The sequence below is a fragment of the Glycine soja genome, chromosome 2, assembly GCF_004193775.1.
Source record: "Glycine soja cultivar W05 chromosome 2, ASM419377v2, whole genome shotgun sequence".
NCBI lineage: Eukaryota > Viridiplantae > Streptophyta > Magnoliopsida > Fabales > Fabaceae > Glycine > Glycine soja.
This window is the reverse complement of record NC_041003.1, coordinates 2321302-2346096: the sequence shown is the minus strand read 5'-3', so window position 1 is coordinate 2346096 and position 24795 is coordinate 2321302. Positions and strand designations below refer to the sequence as shown.

Genomic DNA, 24795 nt, shown 5'->3' with positions numbered 1-24795 from the left:
CATGCTCTTTCAACATTTTTTATATATTATCAACTGATAACAAGTCATCTTAAGAATGATTTTTAAAATGATTATTATAAAAATAAGTATGACTTTTAATACCTTAAAACATATGATTTTTAAAACAATTATTGTAAAAATTAAAAAGGCTTATTATAGTATTAATTTGTAATTAAAAATTTAATTTATAACAGGTTAATTTTTTTAGGTCTCTGATCTATTTGATAATTTTTAATTAAATTCCTAAAACATTATTTTTTTCAATTGAATCCTCAAACTTGCATTTGTATTCGTTTTTTAATTGGGTTGTTTCATCTAACTATCATTACAAAAACTAAAATGCATGAGCCAATTGTTTGAGTTTATAACAAACTTGCTACAGGGGTGAAACATGGAGAGATTTGGGAAAAAATACAAGTTGAAGAGTCGGATTAAGAATATTGGATTTAAAACCTACATAATTGAGAATACAACAGGCTAAAAAATGTAAGAATATTGACTTGGAAAAGTAAAAATACTTAATGCAAACATATAGATATAACAATGCAAACCTAAATTTAATAATTGTAAATTTGTAATTAGACGGAAGGACTTAATTAAAATCTAAATATGACTTTAAGATCTAAAAAAATTTGTCAAATAATTCGAGAACCTATACATTAATTTAACTTTTATAATATTATAAAAAATATTTTTATATTATCAACCATTAAAAAAGTTATGTCAAGTATGATTTTTAAAATAATTATTATAAAAATTAAAAAATTATTATACACAATAAAATGTAATTAAATTATAGCATAACATTATTTATACAAGTTAGTATACTCTAATTAAATTAAAAAACATTACCTAGTGGGGGAAAGAAAACTACAAACCAGTTGGCAGTTGCCATTTTCAAACACGACTTTCAATTTCTCATGGATTACACATTCGCCAACGCATTGTATGAATTGTCTTTAAAAATCCACAAATGAAAGTCCACCATGTGTGCATGTATTCAATTTTTTAAATGAGATTTGTTTTCTGAAATTAATGAGTCTTAGAACTTGGTCTTGTAAGTAAAAAGGTTGGTACTTTTTAAACCTTATTATGTGGGTTACTTAATTTATTATAAGCAATTTTTTATAATCTTTTTAGCACATTATTTTTTATGATTTAGCTTCTACAAGTTTACAATACGGTTCATGACCACTAAAATGTTAATAGAAATTTTATTAGCAATGAAAAACGATATTGATAATTGATTTAGATTTATATGTAGAATTTTTTTTTGATATATTTATTTAAACTGTATCTAGTTTTTTTTTTTTTTAATAAAGTAGTCGTTTACGATGTATTTTAATGAAATTAATATCTATATCTTAAGAAGTTTATATTCTAAAAATATTCTAACAAAAAATTAAAAAAAATCAATTTCAAATTGTATTGAAACATTAGGGGCTACATCTTATTGAATCACCGATATACTTGGTCATGCATTTGAGTAAAGTGTGTCCTCTAATTATTGTTTTTTTTTATATACAGAATAAATAATTATTTTTATTCTTGATAGCGTGATAGTGTACAATACTCACAAATTCATTCCCTCGTTCCTAAAAAATGAAAAAGTAAAATTTAATTTTTGAAAGTTTAAAAAATAAGGCAAATCCTATTTTTTTAATATAATTTTTACTAGCCATTGAAAACTGGAAAAAAAAAGAGTGATTTTTTAGTAGTAACTACGTATAATTGACATTTTTTGGGATACACTACATTAATTATTTTACTAGCATAATACGCTAACGGATTACACTATATAATGCTGAATTAAGTCTTTTAATTTTTAAAAATAGTTTAATTTGATTTCTTTATAAGGATTCAATTACGTCTTTTATTTTTTAAAATTAGTTCAATTTAATCTTATTTTTTTTCTCTTATTTGCCCCAAAAATTTTGAAAAAAATGGAACCCAATTTGGTTTGTAATGAAAGCAAATTTAACCCATTTTAAAAATTAATGAACCTGATTGAAACTTTTATAAACAAAAGGCCCTAATTAAACTATTTTAAAAATTTATAGATCTAATTGAATCTTTTAATAATAAGAAAATTAAATTAAACTTAAAAATTAAATTAGATGAACAAAATAATAATTAAATCAATTTTTTTATAAATTAAATCAAATATTTTAAATCTTGGATTGGGAACATCGATATCATATTGGTTAAGTAAAATTTCATTAAAACTTTCAACTTTCCGAAATAAGTGAAAGTAGATTCAATTTCTTTTTTCACTATTTTTTATTCGTGTAATTCGTATAAAAAAACTGAAATAGGATCCGTATTAGTACTAAAGATATACAATATTGCGGTATCATATAAATTAAAGAAAATTTTAGTATAACTTTTTACTTTCCTAAATAAGTGAAAGTAGATTCGATTTCTTTCTCAGCATGTTTATTCGTATAATTTATTAAAAAAAATCAAATAATATCTCTATTAATACTAAAGATATACGATATTGCTTTATCATATAAATTAAAATGCTTTATATAAATTAAAAGGAGAAAATTATTGAATTAAATTTTATTAAACAGAAAGTGTAAATTATGTTCCAAAAATAGTAAAGTACTCCCATCGCATTCTTTTAAACACAACTCTTATTAATTAAAATTATAAAATTGTTTAAACTTTCTTCTTATTTAACTAGTCTTTGTTCATGATGTTGTAATTTTAATAAATTTTAATTAATAATAAACAACATATTAAAAATGTGTCAAATACTAATAGGAACGGATAGAAGAGGGCAAGTAGGAAGGAATCCTAGCCAGTGTAACTTAATTTTCTGTATACGATTTTTTTTTTGTTAACTAGCCAGAAAATAGTTATGTTGTTTTTTCTTACTTTTAGTTCTCTGATATATTGATAGCTATTAATGACTTACATTTTTACTTCTATATAAACTGATTTTTCCCTTAATAAATAATAAGAAGAAATAATATGGATTTTTCCTTGAGAGTTATTTTTCTCTAGCTTCTTGAAATCTCTCATGATTGATTTCATAATTTTTTTTACACATATATTCATGTTAACGTGAATACTTAATTATAAGAAATTTTGATTGATTACATCATTATACAAATTAGTAAACAATATACATTTTACTCTATTTCTTATGTTTACTTTCTGCTAATACTTTACATTATTTTTTAAAAAATTATTGTATGTTCTGGATCACAAAAATAAAAAAAAAATCAACTCCTTTAGCAATTATCTGTATTAGTAACCATTTTCTGTATTTTATTAAAAAATAAAAATATACAAAATATCTAAAAAATATACAAAATGATTGCTTATAGAATATAGACAGATTATTATAAAAATAAAGATTAATTAAGTTTTTAGTCTCTTAATTTTTTAGATTTTAATTTTTAGTCTCTCAAATATGTTTTTACACCTTGTAGCCCTTTATTAATTTTCAGTCTCTCTAAGAGTTTTTGTTTATTTTTAATTCTTTTTTATTTTATATTCAGAATAATTTTAAACAAGAAACTATAGATCGACAACAAAAATTAAGAGAAAAATAATTACTAAGTAGAAAGTACGGAATTGGAATCAGGCGCTATAGTGAACGTAACTACAAAACAGTCAAGAATCATCATGCATAATGCAATCCAATTGTATTCTCACCACAGTGCACCCAGAATCTCCCCAGTCCAGTAGTTTTGGACCTTTTAACTCTCTCAATTACTAGCATTATTCCATTGGAGAAAGGAAGAAGAAGAAGATGGACCCAGAGCTGCAACGCCGGAAGAGGAAGCGTGTGGTGGCAGCAAGACACCTTCACATCTCATCATCAAGATCACTGTTCCTCTGCTTCTCCTTCTTAATCTTCCTTCTTTTTTGGTATTCCCACCATCATTTTTTCTTCTTCACCCCTTCTACTTTTAGACCTTCTCTCACAGCCTCAACTTTATCTCTTCTCTATTCCTCTGCAAGCAACTCCGTTCTTGACCCTTTTCAACCCACCGCACCCTCCTACTCTCTCCAACACCGTATCCTCTTCCCCGACCACCATCTCCTCATTATCACCAACCCCCAACAACAAAAGCTCCACGAACTAGAGTGCGTCTACTACACGCTTCACCCCAACGCTTCCTCTTCCGGTTCACCTGAACCGGTTTTCCAAGTTCATGTTCGACCGGTCCTGTCCACGGACCGTTATGACGAATCTCGATCCATTGTTAGGTGCCCACTTACCCAAACGAACTCCTCTGCCGGCGACGCCTCCAAAGCCGTCGACATGCGGCGGCGCGGCGAGGTGGGTCATCGGAATTTGGGCGTTTTGATGAACCAAACGGCTCAATCTTGGGACAGGGTGGCGTACGAGGCTACCCTTGACGGAGACACCGTGGTTGTGTTCGTGAAAGGGCTGAATCTCCGGCCACACAAGATATCGGATCCGACCCGGATCCGGTGCCATTTCGGGCTGAAAAGTTTCGACAAAGACAATGCCTTTTTACTTACCACGAGAGCTGTTTCTGTGGCTCAAGAAGTTGTGAGGTGTATGTTGCCACAGAGCATGAGGAATAATCCTGATAAGGCTCGAGGAATTCGGGTTACTGTGAGTTATTTGGGTGGCAATGTGAGGCACCCGGTTCGTGTTCTTGTGCGTTCTGTGTCTAGGGTTAGTAGCCCTGGTGGTGGTGGTAAAGTTCAGAAGAGGAATAGAAAGAAGTATGAGTTGTGTGCGTGTACTATGGTGTGGAACCAAGCTTCTGCGCTCAGGGAGTGGGTTATGTACCATGCTTGGCTTGGAGTGGAGCGGTGGTTTATCTATGATAACAACAGTGATGATGACATTGAGAAGGTTGTTCAGGATCTTGATCTTCAAGGGTTTAATGTTAGTAGAAAATCCTGGCCTTGGATTAAGACTCAGGAAGCAGGGTTTTCGCATTGTGCTTTGAGGGCTAGAGAGGAGTGTAAATGGGTGGGGTTCTTTGATGTTGATGAGTTCTTCTACTTCCCCAGTGAGTTTCGGCAACCATTGGGGGAGGGTGTTCCTGGTGAGAATTATCTGAGATCTGTGGTTGCCAATTTCTCATCTTCGAAATTTATTGGGGAGATAAGAACAGCTTGTCATAGCTTTGGCCCTTCTGGGTTGAAGTCACCCCCGAAACAAGGGGTTACTCTAGGGTACACTTGCCGGCTTCAAAGCCCCGAGCGGCACAAATCCATTGTGCGGCCTGATTTGCTTGACATCAGTCTTTTGAATGTGGTGCACCATTTTCAGCTTAAGGAGGGGTTTAGATACCACAACATGCCTGAAGGTACTGCTATAGTAAACCACTACAAGTACCAGGTATGGGAAACCTTCAAAGCCAAGTTCTTCAGAAGGGTTGCTACCTATGTGGTGGACTGGCAGGAGGACCAGAACAAAGGGTCAAAGGATAGAGCACCGGGATTAGGAACAGAAGCCATTGAACCACCTAACTGGCGGCAACAGTTTTGTGAGGTTTGGGATACTGGCCTGAAGAACTTCCTTGTATCTTATTTTACTGATCCTGCAACAGGGTTGATGCCCTGGGAGAGGTCTTCTCAATAATGGATACTAATAAGGGTGCTAACATATTGGTAGCTGGTACCCATGTAAAGCACGATGATCACACTTGTTCAGCATTCATTTTTTTCATTGTTTTTTCCGGGGGGGGGGGGGGGGGGGATTGGGTGGGGGGTTTCTGTTACAGAAATTTTGTTTTTCTCATTTTTTTAAATGAATTTATAGATATGAAACAGACTCATACAGATGTAAATTTGCAGCAGCAATGTGTTCGAATTTCTTTATTCACAGGTTTGAACCAGTAGGACTCAGTGCATTGGATTTGATGTTGCTCCCTTGGCGCCCTCTTTATAAATTTCACTTTTCTCTAAAATGTGGGATTTGGTTTGCTTTAATTTGGGGGCCCTATAAATGTAGAACGAGTTTCATTGCAGTAATTTGTGCCCTCTATTTTACTAGCCGTAAGTCTTAACCAGTCAAACTTGTATCAACAGAAGTTTCAGCAACATCAAATTTTTTATTCTCTAAGACTGCAAGCTACGAATAGAAAAACAGCTAACAGTATATGAGAAGCCACTTGTCGTAAATTGTGGGAAGGCCACAACATAATTAATTAGATGTCTCTGCAGAAAGGGCTTAGGAGATTGCGTGACCTCTGCTGGCCTTGTATGTTTGTCCTGATCCTAAGTAATATTATGAATCGGAATATTTTTTTTCTCTCGAGGGGCGGTGGGGTACAAATGAAAAATTTCAGAACGAGAAACGTAAAAGTCAACCGCTAGAAGTAGTTAACAAAATGCGCTGATGTATACAGTAAGTTACTAACTTTGAATTAATCTAATAATCAATTTGAGCATTGCCTTAAAATATGGATAACATATACTAGTACATGTGATCGAATATTTAGCCTCTTATCCTAAAGAACTCGGCTGAAAGTTCGAGGATTTATTTCCATTAAAATGGAGTAGAAACAAGCATGAGAGGCTACCTCGCAAATCTTTGAATCTTTTAATCTTGTGAAGTCAGAGGGTGATGTTTCAGATATTTTGCAAGGCTAGAATCCAGCTTCGCTCCAATATAAGTAATCCACACCTATAATCATTTGAAGATTTATGCCACCAACCCACATGTGCATCTCACTGAGTTCAAAAATGGGAAACAATTTGCAGGACCTAAAAATGTACTTGTACTACTGTCTAGTGTTATGTCTGAACTGAATTAGACATCTTTTTTTTTTCTTTGGGTCCATGAAATAGGGTTGAAGTGATGCTTCAGAAAACAACGGATACTAACCTAATTTTCGCATGCCGTAGGATCCAAAGATTTCGACAAATTCAGATATAACATTATGGGAAAAAAAAGGCAGGTTAAAATGTACCTGATCAGAACCAGTGAAACCTCGTATCGTGTCACCACCAATAATTGCAATCCCTTTATCTCCAAGTGGTTGTAAAATTACTGCCTAGCAAAAAATAATAATTGCATGTTTTGTTATTAAATAGTAGATATTTATGAAATTATCAAAAAGTCATTGACAACAGAGGAGGTCAGTGGTGCTGCCCCAAGAGAATTTTCCCCCTTCCCTATGAAAAAATAGGGACGGGCAAAAGACTATTTAAACAGGAAAAACAGTCATAAATCACAAGAAATAGAGTATTTTATCCAGGTTTGAGGAAAGGGGATAAATGGCATCATGATTACCCTTGCATGTTTGAACATTAATATATGATCTTTCACATGCATGTCAGTCAAAGAATTTGGGTTGCCAAAAAATATACCAACAGAACACCAATTGATAACCCAATCAAATATAATGCTGAACATAAAAATGACAAAATATAGCAGCACACTTGCTGTTCCAGAGACAAAAGTCTCAGAGTATTCTTTGACCATAAACTGCATATGACAATACCCTCTCCCTAATTACACATCTTACTATCAAATGTATCCTTATACATAACTGCCACCAGTTTCTATGAATAACTTATCGAGGTTGTTTCTAATTCTAATAAAGAACAGTTAGTGCAAGATGAGTTATTTTCTATATTCTAATTCTAATACATTATTGCTCCTAACTTCTACCCATAGCTGCCAACATGAGTGTTAATCACACATGTATCCAATAATACATGACTGCTCATGACAGTTATCATCAGTTCCCATTAACAACAGTTGCTGAAAAATCAGCCTTGGGGATAGTAGGGAAAATCTTCTTCCTTATTATCTCCATCCATTTCAACAGCAATTATTTCAGCCGAATCATGTAGTGCTTCATCATCAGACAAAATCACCAATCTTAATTGTTCCTTTGCACATTGGTGCAAAGGATGGACTTTTTCTCAATACCTATAAAGCATAATCCTTTGTTTTTCCTCTATATTACTTTCATGTAAGTTAGAAATAGCCTAAATACTGCTCCTCCGACAAACTTTAAACTTGTGAAGATAGGAATTCTAAGACTTCAATACATTCCTGTAATGTTTCCAATTGCTTCAATTCTGATAATTCCTGACAAGGATTGCAAATTGTCTGCAAGTGAGATCATCTTCAGTGAACCAATGGATGGTTGATTGCTATACTTTTAGCAGATTTGATCTTCACTTTCTGCGAAATATTCAGCACTTCAAAATATGTCTCTGCTTTTGTAATCATCCTAGTAACCTACAGGGTTTACAGTTTTCTCCATTAAAAGGAAGCCAGTTCCACCTTCTTGATTGCCATGCAGTATTCATCCATACTGTATTGATGATCTGAACCAGACTCATTTCTTGTTAAATCTTTGCTCGCCATGACTGGAAATTCCAAATTCTTCCTTCATGTGTTCTATCAACATCTTCCTCATTTCCACTCTTGTCATCTTTTCTTCCATTCTATTTCTATCCCCAATTCCAGCCTCAATTCTGGCCTCCAATCCTTCAAGCTTTTCCTCTAACAAATCCATACGTTCAGTACCCCTAGTAATGGGTAGTAATGTAGTACGACAAATTTGCTGGCCTCCTCATATTCTGGCTTCCGTTTTTGGAACCAGTAGGTTGGACCAAAATGATAAAATAGCAATTGATAAATCAATAAAATATCAAATTCACGTGAACATAAGAATCCTTAGCACTTTGTATTCTACTGCATTATGTGGACATAATAATAAGAAACAAATAACAAATTCAGAAATAAAGCCGAAATATGTCAATTAATTTTTTGGAAATTGTTCCAGTATAGAAAACCTTCAGAAAACGGCCTAAAGCCCTAAAGGTCACCTATGAGCAGTCCATTCAAAATTGTATTTTTCCTCTTTTCCTATCTGAGGGACATTTTAAACTCAGGTTAGTTTGGGAGTTATTTGAATTAGGGGGATATTCTGTTATTGTTGATCTTATCTTATTCAATGCCAAATCTTTAGATAACGGCTAGAGTAAGACATTAAAAAATAGATCTATCATCTGGTGATCGGTCAGTTTAAGATCACAGCTCTAAGATGTATATGTCTTGGCCTAAAACTGGGATGGCACTTTAGCCTCGAGTCAAAGAGGCAAGTGAGGCTTACAAAACCTTTTAAGAAGAACACAACCCACACATGGCTCGGCTAAAAACTGGGAGGGTACAGAAATAAAGTAGAGCAATGCCTTTGGTTCACTCCAAAGATTGGAACACCATTATTTTCAACACATTGCTGCAGAAGATTGAAATTCTTGCAAATAGAAAAGGAAAAAAAACCCCAATGAAATAACCCACTTGTTGGACTTCTAAAAGTTAGAGGACTAAAATGAAATAGCATCAAGATATGAAGACAACACTGTCATTAACAGAGTTAAATGAAACTAATGGAAAGGATCAATTTGTTGGACACATTAAAACTAGATGACTGAGGTAAGACAAATAAAAGTTAAAGGATTATCAAACTGAAGAAAAGAATAAAATTAAAGGACTAAAGTACTAATTTTGCCAATTGTGTTATATGTTGAAATCATAAATACCATATTCACATCAAAATTACGCAGCTTCTTTTCAGAAATTTCATTCCAAAAATTTAAGTACACCAGTTGCCAAAAACTGTTAAGAGCTAAGTCATTCAAGTAACCAATTCCCAGGATAACTAGATATGCAGCTAGATTCATAGACTCACTTGGCCCCATTATACACCCACACCACAATCTGTGTTTCACTCTTCCTGTACAAAAGTTTGTGCTTAAGAGTTAAGACTGGTTTTGAAATACAGACCAAGACAATTAGTTAGAACACAGTAATAATGAATATCATAGACGTGTCTCAATAGCTAAATGGACAAGTTTAACATGGAAGCACAATACCTGTGTATTTGAAGGTAGAAATGGCAGCTCAGATTTCCCAGGATAAAGAGATAGATTAGCCAAGTAACTCTCTGAACATGTGAAAAACATTCAAGACATTTCAATTAATACCACAGCACATCTTCATGAAAAGTACTGTATTGAAGTAGCAGCAGTTGTGTAGATGACACATGGCTGATATATATGGTTCAAAACTTACGAGCACCAGATTTCATAACCCCCTGGTATACTGATCCTTGCATCAATTTATTGGCATCCACACTTACAGCGTCACCATCCCCAGGAGAAGATTCTGCTGCAAAACCAATTTGGAGTACACAACTGCTCTCATAAACAACAACAAGTGAACGACAACAAGTGGCATCTGATAGAGATTCCCACACCCTGAGAACAGATTATCAAATATACTGTCAATGAACAGGAGGTAAAACCTAATTAATGCAGTACCTTCCAATCTCACTGATCACAGAACTTGAATTTTCCTCCATTATGTAAAATAAGATGTCACATTTTATTCACATCAATTTTATTAACAGCACCATGATCAAACGTCAGCCACAAAGTATTCATTCTTCAATTTCAAACAACACATATTAGATAATTTGATAACAATTGGATTTCACACATTCATGCAGTCAACCAATCGGAACTGTTGGATGAAAATCGAATAACTAATATTTTACCTCAATATATCATACTTAAAATACATATTTGATATTTGAACCATCTAATCTATATCTAATGGTCTTGAATCAAAGAATACATGGATGCATTAAATCGCTGACTTCAGGAAATATCTTAATAAGCTTCACAATCAAACTTATATTACATGCATGCTTGGTTTCACATTGGAGAATTGATTTTGATTTCATAATTGATTTTAGATAAATTTTGACCTGGTTGATTTCACGTTGGAAAATATTTTGGAATTGATTTTGGGTCCAGAATTGCATTGGGTCAAAATTTTTGAGTTTTACTTCTAACTTGATTTTATAATAAAAACATCCAAATATAATTCACATCACTTCAAAATCAATTTTGCAAAATCAATTTTGTCAAGGCTCATCCAAACAATGCATCTAATTAAGTTAGTCACTAAAAAATCAAAATGCACCTACCAAAGCAACTCATTACGTGCAACTTCAGGGAGTGTAGCGCACAAACTCTTGCATTCAACTCCTCGAGGATTTACCTGGACCAAAAACACAAGCCTATTAAAAACACATTTAGAATGAAAAAATAGCGATGCAGCGAGGAGAATGAGGCTCACCACAGTAATAGATTTAGGTTTTACTGAAAGCCAAACGAGGCCTGCCAAAATATTGGTAACGGCCAATCCCAAAGTCAAGAGGTCAGCTCGGGACTGCGAACTGCAAAAACAGCACAACAATGCCAATCACTCACCAGTCACCACAACCAAACAAGGCCTAATAATAAGCCACAATTTAGGAATTCTATTTCGTGCATTTTCTGAATCAATTGAGCTAAGCAAAGAGCGAGAGAGAGAGAGAGAGAGAGACTGGGGACGTGCCTGCCGGCGTCGACGACGGGGGCGATGCCGGACAGGGAGCGGTTTAGGAGGATGGCGAAGAGGGAGGCAGAGCCGACGTAGATTGGGAGGGTGCGAACGACGTCGTCGTTTTGGGAGACCCAGTCGGCGAGGAAGGGGCGTTTTGGTGTGGGGCCTCTGTAACTGTAAGCGGAAAAGGAAGAAGGAGAATGAGATGAAAGAGTGAAGCGAGGTTGGAATAATAAGGTATTTGAATTGGCAGTGTTGATGGGAATGGGAATGCGAGTGTGGAGTCGGAGACTGAGAGCAGTTCCCGCTTCCATCATTAAACTTTCTTATCAATGCGATTTTCAGATAGCCCTCTCATGTAAAAATCATGAGTGGTGGCTTGAATTTCTACAAGTTGGGTTCTGGCCTTGTACCCAGAAAAACCAGGCTCAGCCCACAAATTAAAACGTTAGCCCCTTCCTTCAATGTCGTGTTAGTATATTTATTTTTAAATTTTTTATTTCGTTTGTGACTTATCACATGTAACAATTTTTATTTTTATTTCTAATTTTCTCAAGTGATATAAATTAAAATTCAATACAATCTCATTCGGTATGTGTGAGTTGGATTGATTTAGGTCAAATGAATAAAGGTTTTTTGACTTTTTTCAAACCCATTCAAATCCATTGCTGTGATGAAAATATTGAGTAAAATAACACCCGATATATAAGCATCTAAAAAATAGAGAGAGAGAAAAAAAGGAAGCAAAGAACACCCAAAAACTAACTAAGTTCAACTCATGTTTTGCACTAATTCAAATGCTTTTATTTTATTTTTTCTGTAATTGTTTTCTTAAAGTGCTTACTCAAATGGCATTTTACTTATTTTAGACTGCAGCACTTACGACATGCATCAGACTAACATTGGAATGGGGTAATGAGATTGTTGAAAAGAATATAAAAGGTTAAAGTGCGTCTAAAGCAATTTGACATATATATTCAGAGAGTTTCTTGAGGAAAAAAATACCAATTAAACTCATTGATTATTCATTCTTTTTAATTTATATATGAATATCAAATTAATAAATATTTGTCGATATTAATATGATTTCGTGTAAAATATTCATTTTTGTGAGGTAGATGCAAAACTTTCATCTATCATTTTTCAATACAAATTTTCAAATAAAGTTTATACATGTTTTTTCACTCTATATTTTTACCCTCACATGCATCAAATTGATCTCTGATGTTCATATGCCATAAGTTTTAAGCAGTTTTATTTCCAAATTTTGATTTTCACGTCCGTACTCTATTCAAATAATTAAACTGATATATTTTTGATTTTGTATTATTTAAATATATTATAAATTTAATTTAATTCTATAAAATATTTTAAATGACATATCAAATTGAGAATGAGTGAAACTCCTACTGATTCTATTGGTCAGTTTTTTGCAGGTCTTCGTTAGCTTTCTGTTTTTTATGTCACAATAAATAAAATAATAATAATGAAAGCGAAGGGAACTTTTTGATAACGTTGATAGCCACCATTATGGACCATAAACATTGGCGGCCACAGGTTTGTGCGGTGGTGCCAAAGCAGTTTAACAACATAGTACAATTATATTTGTGCACTGTTCAATTTCTTTTTAATCTCTACTTGTTACCACCACATGTCTATAGTGTCCCCTAATATCTGTGTAATACAGTAATATTTAAGTTTTTAATTTATAATAAAGGATTCGTAACACTCAATCACGTGTTATGTATAAATTATAAGAATATCATAATAATTTTAGACTATCTGAGAATCTTTAATTGATCTAGTAGAAATAATTAGTTTTCCAAAATATGATAAACTAAAGTTCAATTTTTCACTAAAAAATGTGTCTACATATGAAGTGATCACATTGTTTCAAATAAATTATCATTGAAAAACTACCTGTACCTATATTTAGTAAAGGGGGAATAGAATGGAGAGAAAAGAAGTACATGGAAAAATACTTTAGTCTATGTTTAGCACATTGGTGGGGTTGGGAGTTAGAGGAAAGCTTGTGTTTGAGACGCATATCTTTTGAAGTTGATTGCCAAGACTCTTTTTTTAGTTCACCGTAGTGCACTAAAAAAGTAGCTCATATATTTACACAATTAGCTTTTACATTGTTAGATGAAAAGGTTTTGATTAAGGGATATTTTTAAATGAGTAGTATCTTGGGAATTCATCCGAACTAAGATGCTTCGAAGATACTTAGTTTGATTAGATTAATAACTCTGAGTCATCATTACTGAAAACAAGCATATGTGGGACGTATGACCCCTCACATGAGTCATATAAGTTATGTGATTCTAACCATCTAATTAATTTTTTCGCCTAGATTTGTGTATATAAGCATGTCTCAAGCATGAAATGTTTCTAACCATCTTCTTCTTTTTCTTCTTCGTTTAAATGAACTTCTGCGCTTATTGTGGGAGATCAATTTTTAAGAATTAGAATGTTAATTTTAAAAATTAAATAAAAAAAAGGTTATCAGCGGAGATAAAATAATTAATTAAATAGAAAGAAAAATAAAAAAACAAGCCTTAATAATTTTTTGTGCTTAAATGTGTTTAGTTTTTCAAATTCAGGGGTTTGGTTTTTTCTAGTTCCTTAAATTGAAATTTATATTTTTTTTTTTAGTTTTTTAAATTTATAAAATGCTTTTTTTAGTTTCTCTTGCAGTAAAAAATAGTCACAAAATAAGCATTCATAGTTCAAACCTTAAAAATGAGACTAAAAAATATAAATTTTAATTTAGAAGACTAAAAAAGACCAACCCTGAATTTGATAGACTAAACAGTATTAAGTTATTTTAAAAAAAATAAATATACAAATTAATAACATTTCTTAATTACAGATTTACAGTGGAGTAATAAAAAGTTTTTTCTTGTTGATAAAAAGTTCTTATGTATAAAACCAGAAGTAAGCAACTTGAGTGTCAGTCTTCTATCGGTATTTGTTTTTGTTGGTAAAAGTCTTCAACTACTTTAAATTATTTAACACAAAAAAAGATGATAGAATCTTGAATCATTTAATTAAGGGACAAAGTTATTATTATTTGTGTCAATTAAAAATGCATTCTAAAAAACAAAAATAGATACTACCAAATTTGAGTGACAATCAAGCTAGGTGGTATTCGCTTTACATGAAATTGTGGATCCTCCTAGTGAACTACACATGTATATATATAAAGAACTTGCATATATGATATGTGAACCAAATCGAACATTACTTGTTGTAAAGAACTTGCTTGCATTTATTTGAAACTTTAATAAAACAGTAATTAAACTATTTAGCTTTGAATAATTCATTTTTAACATGTTTATTTTGGACGACTTTATTTGACTTTTTGGGGTGAAACACACAATCATACTACTACCACTCAACTTTCAAGTCCATTGATCCCTTATCAAAGTTGAATTTAGTACTTGAAAGCTCTCGAAAAAGGTGCCAACCACACACCCACCATTACCAACGAGTCACCACCACAGCCACATAGAAAGAGTGGGGTCCATGTTTGCTTATCCTATCCAACCATACGACCACACCCACAACTTTGGATGATTAAACCAAAGGCAAAAATGCTTCATATTTATAAACGCACGAGACAACCAAATCTTTATCAAAGCAACACCGAATATGCCCAATTCACGGTTCAGAAGCACCCTGATTCTCCACCATCCCCCCCTTTTTCTTTATAATACATATTTGGTGTCTAGATCACATATATATTTTTATTTTTAACACAATCTTGTCTGAACCAAAAAGAATCATTCTAAATGATAAAACGTTCTCTTTAAACTGAAATAATTTTATATTAATTAATTTAAGTGTGGTTGATGATAAAGTATACTATATTGTTTGTTTGCATTGCTCATTAAATATATTCAAGTCATTGCTTTTAGAAAAAGCTATATTATATTTTTCCATTAACACGCTGACATTTTCCCACCAATTATATCACTATAGCAACTTTCAACGTCAAGGATCAGTGGACGAGAGATATTTAAGTTTCTTAATGTTGTGAGTTTAGACTTTATGATTGATTGTTAGGTTTCCCATAGTTTCTGATGAAGTCAATCATAGCTTGTGATCACTTGCACATGCCTCATGGTCGATTGATCCCCGCCTACAATCTACCTACACCTACCAAGGAAATCGTTCGTTGGAAGAGCCTTTATGCTATACTTTAACTTTAACAGTAAGGATATGTGGACATTTCCTATAGTCGTGTATTTTTTAACACGTTTTTTTTCATATATATTTTATTATTAATTAAAGTTATTAAAAATTACAAATTTTTAAGCATCTCACTACTTATTTACCCAATTTCTTATAATTTTATAGTTTTTTAATAAGTTTTAATCGATAATAAAATTTGTAGAACGAATATTATATCTATGTAATGTCTCGTTATAGAAAGATAGTAAAAGCAACTTAGAGAATATATTAAAAAGTGGATAAAATTTAGATCGAGGCATTCTGTACAACTTTACGTGTTAGTCGTACTTCTTTAATAAAAAAAAAAATACTCTATTTAACATAATGTTTATATTTCTAACTCACAAAAAATGTTATATTTCTAAAAACTTATTATGATAAAATAATTATTTAAATAGAAATTATTTAAGTTTAATTATCCATTTAGTTTATATAATTTTTAAATTTTTGTTAAAATTCTTTAACTAATAGAGTTAAAAAAATAATAATAAGGATTTTTTAGGAATTAAAATATAAATATCAGACTACAAAATCTATTTATTAAACGTTATGAACTAAAAAATCTAATTATTAATTATAAAAACTAAAATGAATAAGTTTAAAAACTATAAAGATGAAATGGATAATTAAACCAATTATTTATTATAGGAGTTAGAATGTAGTTAGTAACTCATTAAGTAATTAGTTGCATTATTAATACATGACAATACTAGGAAAAAAAATAATTGTTACTTCCTTGTTTTATTAAAAAAACGTGCAAAGGAGATGATATTAGTAAATAATATTAACATGAAATGGAAAAGTAAAACGCTATATATTTTAATTAATAATTAATATTAATATTTATCAGATTACATTTAATTTTTTTTACCAAATTTAAATTTAAATTTTAAATCATTGAATACATTATAATTTTTCAATGGGTAAGTATTATATTTTTTAAAATCAATAGTAGACTAATGACCAATAAACATTCATAGTATATATACTCGGTCGTCACTTTTTTTCCCTTCTTACTATCAGATGTCACATATTTACAATTCTCTTTTTCTGCATGTCTATGATTACAACGTGTTTATACATCATCATTTTTTTAATAATACTGTAATATTTTTATTTTTCCTTTACTTGATTTTTTTTATTACATCACTTTATTCATTACGTCTTTTATTTTGTTTTTCTCTCGGTGTATTTATCGATCATTTTCCTTCCCAGATTTGAACCGTGTCCATAATTATTATCGGACATTAAATTCTAAGCGAACGTAGAACACACGTTTAGTCTCGTGCTTACCGAGGCAACACACCAAACCATTAGTACGTTACATGGCCCAGTATTGGACGGTTCTGATTGATGGATACTGTCCCCCAAACGAAACACCACCACCAATACTTCGTCGACAACTCCATAATTACAAGTGCGAAACACCCAATCTTTCCTTTCCCACGGTATATCGAGTAGTATTAATAAATAAGATGATGGTCTTAATAAATTTAATTATTTGAATCAAAGTTTTTAATTTGAGATTTATGAATGAAAAATCATTTAGATTTCTCAAAAATAAAATTAATCTATGAGAAAAAAAAGCATTAACCCTAGTAAGTTCATTATATTGTACGGCAGCGCCCACCACAAAACAAACACCCCTCTATATATCACCCAAACCTCCCCATGTCTCTTTCTCTTTCTCTCCATCAGAAAGAAAAACTCAGCACAACACCCCTCCCAACCCTCTTTTTCTCTTAATTTCTCATCATATCATATCTATTAATCTTACACATATATTAAGACATAGATATAATTTTTTTCGTTTTATTTTTCCCTGCATGGGCTGTTAAGATAAGATGTCTCGCACGTGCTCACTGTGCGGCAACAACGGCCACAACTCGCGGACATGCACCGACGGTGGCGCCGCCGCTTCCTGCGGCGGGTCTCCCAGGGAGAACGGCATCATGCTGTTCGGCGTAAGAGTTATGACCGAAGCTAACTCCTCCTTCCGGAAGAGCGCCAGCATGAACAACCTCTCACAGTACGACGCGGAATCCAACGCCGCCGACGCCGGCTACGCCTCCGACGACGTTGTTCATGCCTCCGGCCGCACGCGCGAGCGCAAGCGAGGTAAGTAGTTCTTAAGAAATTAACAATCACTTTCCATTAAGTGCTGTTTGGTTTGAGGGATGATTAATTGCGATGGAGTTTTTGGATTGTTGATCGAAGGTGTTCCTTGGACGGAGGAAGAGCATAGGTTGTTCCTGTTAGGGTTACACAAAGTCGGAAAAGGAGATTGGAGAGGAATTTCTCGAAACTTCGTGAAAACTCGCACGCCTACTCAGGTCGCTAGTCACGCTCAGAAGTACTTCCTCCGCCGCCACAACCAGAACCGCCGTCGCCGGAGATCTAGCCTCTTCGACATCACCACGGATACGGTACTTTTAATTAATTTCATTTTCTTCTCCTCTCACTAAAAAAAGGGGAAATAAAAACTAAAAACTAATGAGAAAATAATTTATAGATACTTTTTTAAAAAAATAAGTTGTTAAAAATGTTGTGGCTCTAAAATGAATATCAATTTTTTTTGTCATTAGATTTTATTTACTCATTTACTAATTTATTTTAAGCTAAATTAGTTAATTGTTTTTCAAATTATTTAGGAATTTGTAAGAAATTTTCTAAATTAAAAATAATAATAATTGAATTCTTGAATATGTAACTATTTTTCAATTGAGTCTCGATAAATTTTTAAATTATCATAACTTTTAAAATTGCCATAAATTAATTTCGGAAACATACCTTTTAATTTATAATTACAAAAATTTAATTTACAGATGTATTTAATTTTTTTTCAAATAATTTAGAAATTAACTGAGTGATTTAACATTTATTTTATAGTGCAAATAATAATATCAATATGATTTTAGATTGTTGTTAATAGATCTAATTTTAATTGACTTTTATTTTGGAATTTCAGGTGATGGAATCTTCTACTATAATGGAAGAAGAACAAGTTCCGCAAGAAACGATGGCGGCGCCTATCCCCGCCGCATATCCGCCTTTTCCCGGCGCGGGTTTTCCGATGAGTCTATCTCCGGTGGTGTTGCCGGTGAGTGGTGAGAGACTGACCAAGCCGATCAGGCCGACGCCGATTGTACCGGTGCCTCCGTCTTCGAAGATGGCTAATTTGAACTTGAAAGGGAAAGCTTCTCGGACAAATCTCATTGAGCCTTTGCCGTTGTCGTTGAATCTGCCATCGCCAACGCCGCGGTCTCAGGATCAGTCGCCGGCGAATAGTGGCCACTCGTCGCCGTCATCGTCTTCGGCGGCGGCTTTTCAGGCTATGTCTGCAGCGAAGTTCGGCGGCGGGGGGGATAGTATCATCAGCGTTGCTTGAAAAGAAGGAAACAAAGAACAAATGAGTGTCATTAACTTATTAAGTATGGTCTTAGTAGTTAATTTGGGTATGTAAATTAATGTTACAAAATCGGGCATGTATCCAACAGGGAAAAAATCTAAGAGATATGTGTTGGAGATTTGTTTATTACGAAAGATGTATGATATAGGTAGGAGGGAGAGGATATTAGAATTAAATGAGTATGATGGTAATTATGATTAGAAAAAAAATAAATAAAGAGATATGTATGGTAATTAGGTTATGTAGGTAATTAGGCAATTTAATTGCTGATTTCAGTGTACAGGTTTAGTGGAATTAAAAAAGATGGGTTGTCATATTCTCTAGCTGTTGAGGGATTCTTGTTTCTATATGTATGGGGGAGTGTGACCGTGAAATGATAGGGCACCGGGTACTCTTGATAAGCGATTGGTCTGTGTAATGCCACTGGGGTCATTAAAATATTGCTTAGATTAGACAAAAGGAATATTTCATGCTCACCGTTGAATTCTTGTGCACATGCCATTGAGCATGTTTTTTTAGTTTAGTTTCTTTGTTTGGCTTGGTGCGTTCAGCAACTATTTTTTTTCCTAACATGCTTCATACCAGTTTTAATTTCATGGCCGTTTGTTTGGTGGATTATTTTATTATTATTCAGAATACAAGATCAGAAAAAGTTATCATACTTATGCTGTGAGGTCATAAAAAATTAATTCTCTATATATTTTACTTTTAAAAAAATATTGTCTCATCTTCTATAAATATTTAGTTCGGATAGATGAAGTCAGGAAAAATTATTCTTGTGAGACAAGAAATTTCTCTACGAGTAAAAATTCACATATGTTTTCTTAGTAATCACTAGTTTATTACTCTCTCGTTATTCCTTCATGATATATGCTTCAATTTTTTTCAATCCTACAAATTTTGTTCGTGTCCAATTCATGTTTTTGTAATTTGATTTATTGTAAATTTCATTTCTATATTTTTGATAATTTTCTCTCTCCCTCTAATGCTCTTTTTTTTAATTGACAATTTTTGCTCTTTTCTTAGTTATCGTAATCGCCAAACACATAGAAAATAGACAAAGAATGTAACGAGAATTTTTGTAATAAAAATATTTTAGTAATTATAATATATATTTCCCAAAAAATTTTCATCAAACATATGTTTTAATGATTCTATAAAAAGGAATCTCCACTAATTTTAATAGTTAAACAAACATATTTTTTTTAACAATATCCAAAAATAATATTCTCATGTTATTGTCCCAAGAAAAAGTATTCCCAAGATTAAAAATTACATGTAAAACAAATGCCCCCATGATAAATTTAGTAATGAAAATAGATTAATCATTAATGGAATAACAAGTATTTTACTCAAATGTAATGAACACACTACTTATATTTCTCATAATATTAATTATACGAGTTACATATAAATAAAAAAAATTAATATGATAAAATTAATTTTGTAAAATTGTTATTCTCTTCATTTAATAATAATTGTCGTGTAAAAAAATTGGCAAAAAATGATTATCATTTTAAATTTTAAATATAACATTAATTATTTTTTTTCACTTATATCTCTTATATTTAAAGTATGAACTAAAAAACAAAAAATAATTAATAATAATAAGGTTAATTTTGTAAACTTTCTTTTTCATCTTTTTATTAATGCTTTTTTTTACTCGGTAATGTAATGATTCTCAATTGATGATTTCACAAGTTAAGTGAGAATACTAAGCTAAAAAACCCAACCTTAGGAAATATTTCGAGTTAGTAATTACAAAAGATATGTAAATCATTCGAGTAGGTTAAAGTTCCATCATATCCCAGAGTAAAAAGTATTCAAGTCGATGCACTGTCTCAACTAGCTAGCACTGGAATGATAGGAAACCATAAATCCTCAATCCAAAGGAGCTTATTAAAGCCCAACATGTTGATTAAAGAAGTTGTGATGAGATGAAAATCCAAACTCAACCGACATGAATGACACCAATATAAGAATATCTGAAAAAAAGGGAGCTACCAAGGAAAAGGAGGGAAGGAAAATATAGAGACAAGCAATGTGGTACTCAATAGTGAATGGAATTTGTTGTGATTTATATGTATTTAATTTACCATTTTTAAGGATATGTTAGTCGATCTATACATGCTTTATAATTTTTAATGATGGATGCTTGAGTTTAACATGACTAGAGCAATAATGTTGAATTGGTGGTACAATAATAAATAACTCTTCTAGTAAAAATTTGATAACTTTTTATTTAAAATAACAAATATGAAAACTAAAATGAACTTTTTTATTCAGAAGAAATTATAGTAAAAATTTATATTTTCTCGCTCCTTTTCACTCACTTAAACAACCAGAGAGATTTTTTTTTTAACTTTTCATCCTCTATTTTTTTTTTCTTTTTTAAATATTAAATACACATTTTTCACCTTCCTATTTGTTTTTCTTCTTATATTCCTTTCTTATTTTGTCCCTTATGCCAAAGTGTGCAAGAGACTTGAGTCAAAATATTGTATTTCATATTTGAAATTCAGTCAAAATATTCATATTATATTTCATATTACCTCTCGTAATATGACAAAAAGAAAAATTCAGTCAAAATGTTACACTTCATATTGCCTTGAGCACCGTGTTCATATTAAAGATGTGTTTGATTGAGGATTATAAGAGAGAAACACTAAAGAAATTGCATGTGTAGGTCGCATGTGAATCTCATACCTCTCGTATTTTATAATTAAAAAAATTATTTTATTTTCTGATAATATGAAAATTAATCTAGCAAATGACAATAGTCAATAAATATATCTGTCAATGAAATATTATATTTGATATGATCATAAATGCAAAAAAAGTATATTATTTTGTGATTAGAGTATATTACACTTTTTCAAAGAAATTTGAATTATTGTTTCGATCCAAAAGAAGTTGAAAATCTCACGAAAATATAAGAAAAACGAAAACACACTGCTCAATATATTGGACTAGCTAGTGGTTGCTTGGCCAACCTAGTGGCTCACCACCATTAATTGTGAATTTGCCCGCCATATAACAGAAATATCGATATCTACATTCTAGATGACCAGAATTTATTAATTGACGAATATAAACAGCAGTTATGTTGTCTAAACTGCGTAGTCTTTTTCTTGAATACTATTAGTTTGTTCCTTATACACTAAATTATTAGTATAGTATAAACCATGTTTTTGGTACGTGCAATATGAAATTCGTTTATCAACGAAAACCAAATTAAATATTAAGGAGATCTAATTTAATTGACTAAATAAAATATATGAATTGATATAATTTTTTTTAGTAATTTTGATTCCTATAAATAAAAACAAAATTGTACGTAAATATATACATGCTTTTTATATTTCGTAGTTCCCTTGGTAGTATCAATATCTTTCCGAATCTTTCCGTGAATTTTGTTGGTATAGTTCCCAACATTAACATTGATATCGTTTACTTCCTGTTCACAAAGTTTGGTACCCTCGAATTCTGGCTGCATTAGGCAGGAATCTACGTGGCTTTTTGGTCCTCTCTGTGTCACTTGTGATCGATATCCTTGGCTCTTCTTGAAAAGTCTTGTTGCCCAAGGTAATAAGTTATCTTTGCTCTCACATGGGTTTTTTTTTCATCTTGTGGTGGGAGTTTCGTTGTGAAACCACAACCTCTGGCACATATATCATGCATGTTGATGATGATATGTGCCTCTAATTAACAACATTGGCATCTCCTTAGGGTCTAGTTGTCCTAGTTTGTTAGCCATATATAACATAAAAATGGGTGAGGAAACGGAAAATGCCTAGTATTTTCTTGGAAATTAGTTAAGTATAGGTAGAATATTGATAGTACACAAGAAATATAGACTACTAAAATGACAACTTATATATGGAATAAAATCATTAATGCCAGCTTTTGAAAAAAGGATGCAAAAGGAGATTGCTCTTAGATGGATGTTTCTATAATAGATAAAGCGTGTTTAAAGACATGTGAAATTGTGTCAATTGTGGAGAAATATATGGAAAGCTACACAAAGACTAGGGTGCGAAGGTAGAACTGACTTTGGTAGGTGCAAAACAAAAATATTGTGTAATGTGATACGTTAGATATAATCAACGATTCATATAAGTGAAGATTACGGTAGACATGTTTACATTGGAATAATTTTTTTTAAAAAAAAATAGAATTCATCCTTGTCCTCTTCCAATTTTTCCTTTGTCTTTTTTGTTGCCAGTGATGTAGGCACCATTCATGGTCAGGTGTGTCTCCTTCTGTTTCTTGCTATACGTCTTATATTCCCGTCAATGAAAAAGATCGAACCTCATAGTGACATATGGATTGGTATCGATTCTTCCCGCATGCGAGATATTATTGGACATTGGAGTTTTTTGAAAATATTCCCCCCCCCCCTTAGGGTTTGGCTCTTGCCTGACGTTGTTCTGAGATGCTTGTGAGTTGTCAAAGAGGATGAGGGAAAAGGCGGGCATCTGACGAAGAGGAGAGGAGAACCTTCATCGCTTCAACCAAATCTACAAAAAAAAAAAAAAACTAGATCCGCGTCTATGCTTCAAATCGATGTCTCCGCTTTGTTCTATTTGTGACTTGAGTGCCATTAGATTTGAAAATGAACCCGACACAGGTGGTCCAATTTTGATACCGAAAATGTTGGGAGCGAGTGATTTCTCTACAGTGATAACGTTGATTATTTTTCAAGTTACGACGAAGGGTTTTGTGATGGCAACGATGGGATGGGTCGAAGAGTGAGGGGTGGTTGCAGACTATAAGAGAAAAGTTCTGGTGATAGAAAAAAAATATATTTTTTTAAATTTTTTTTATCTAATGTGGATTCTCTCATTGTGGCTTCACATATTTTTGGTTTTGCATACCCAAAATATACCATTAGATTACGGATAAGTAAATTAGACAAATATAATAACTTTCGCAGTGAATTTTCCCTACACACCCAAGAACCCGTCCAGAAGCTATATATATTATTAGTAGCTTCTGTTTTAACCTATAGATCAAGTGCTGATGAACATAGATCCAAACACAAATACAGAAATTATACTGCTTGATTACATAGAAAGAGTCAAATAATAGCTAATTAGTGAGTCTTCGTGACCAAAGATAAACACATTTAATTAGTCATGTCGTTGCAACTACACATTGGATTCAAATATATATCTTTTCCTTCTAATTTATTAAAAGATAATAACTCGGCATAGCCATTAACAAAGAGAGAAAAATATTATCAACTAAAAGAAGGTGTTTTTGCTAAGTTATGTATACATTTAATTAGAAATAGAAGGAGTTGAGGATAGACTACTTCATTTGCTGCATAATTTCACAGGTGTCTACCCGACCAAACTAACTATATTCTAACATGGGAAAAAAAAGTTAAATCACACTTTTAATCTTTTATTTTTGTCTAAGTCTCAGTTTATTACTTTATCTTTTTTAGTTGATTTTTTTTTGCGTTATTTATTTATTTTTTAATGTAGTACCTTTTATGTCAATTATATATATAACGGTTTTTGATTGCTAAAAGTTATTTTATTTTAACTATCACTATATCTAACATTTTGACAGCAAAAAATGAATTAAAAAAGATAAAAAAGATTAAAATAAAGAACTTTTTTTACAAAATACTAAACCAGAACTTTAAATAATCATCCACCAAAGCTCGACAATAATCTTGCAAGAGTTGAACCTCCTTAATTGCAGGGATCATGAAAGTCGTGCCCAAATTAATCATCTTCTTTGTCTAAAGGCCTTCTCTTGATTCCATACATAGATC

General features: G+C 32.1%; 3 protein-coding genes across 4 annotated transcripts; 2 read left to right on the top strand and 1 right to left on the bottom strand.

The window, feature by feature from the left end:
- The first annotated feature begins 3575 nt into the window (after nt 1–3575).
- Nucleotides 3576–5698, top strand: LOC114379558 (glycosyltransferase family 92 protein RCOM_0530710-like). The gene has a single exon (XM_028338240.1). It carries the CDS (start codon nt 3767–3769, stop codon nt 5582–5584), a length of 1818 nt encoding a protein of 605 aa, XP_028194041.1. The 5' UTR covers nt 3576–3766; the 3' UTR covers nt 5585–5698.
- A 606-nt stretch (nt 5699–6304) lies between these two features.
- On the bottom strand, nt 6305–11816 carry LOC114379569 (protein COFACTOR ASSEMBLY OF COMPLEX C SUBUNIT B CCB4, chloroplastic). Of its 2 annotated transcripts, XM_028338248.1 has the most exons (7): nt 11375–11814; nt 11114–11213; nt 10962–11035; nt 10043–10227; nt 9844–9914; nt 6918–7001; nt 6305–6631 (listed from the first exon to the last, which is right to left on the bottom strand). In XM_028338248.1, exons 1-7 carry the CDS (start codon nt 11677–11679, stop codon nt 6548–6550), a joined length of 903 nt encoding a protein of 300 aa, XP_028194049.1. In that variant the 5' UTR covers nt 11680–11814; the 3' UTR covers nt 6305–6547. The 2 variants fall into 2 exon arrangements, with proteins under 2 accessions (XP_028194049.1, XP_028194058.1); XM_028338257.1 differs by lacking the exon at nt 6305–6631 and having other exon boundaries at nt 6918–6997; nt 11375–11816.
- A 5417-nt stretch (nt 11817–17233) lies between these two features.
- LOC114379549 (transcription factor MYB1R1-like) lies at nt 17234–19557 on the top strand. The gene is made up of 3 exons (XM_028338228.1): nt 17234–17716; nt 17816–18024; nt 18567–19557. Exons 1-3 carry the CDS (start codon nt 17443–17445, stop codon nt 18984–18986), a joined length of 903 nt encoding a protein of 300 aa, XP_028194029.1. The 5' UTR covers nt 17234–17442; the 3' UTR covers nt 18987–19557.
- The last annotated feature ends 5238 nt before the right edge of the window (nt 19558–24795 follow it).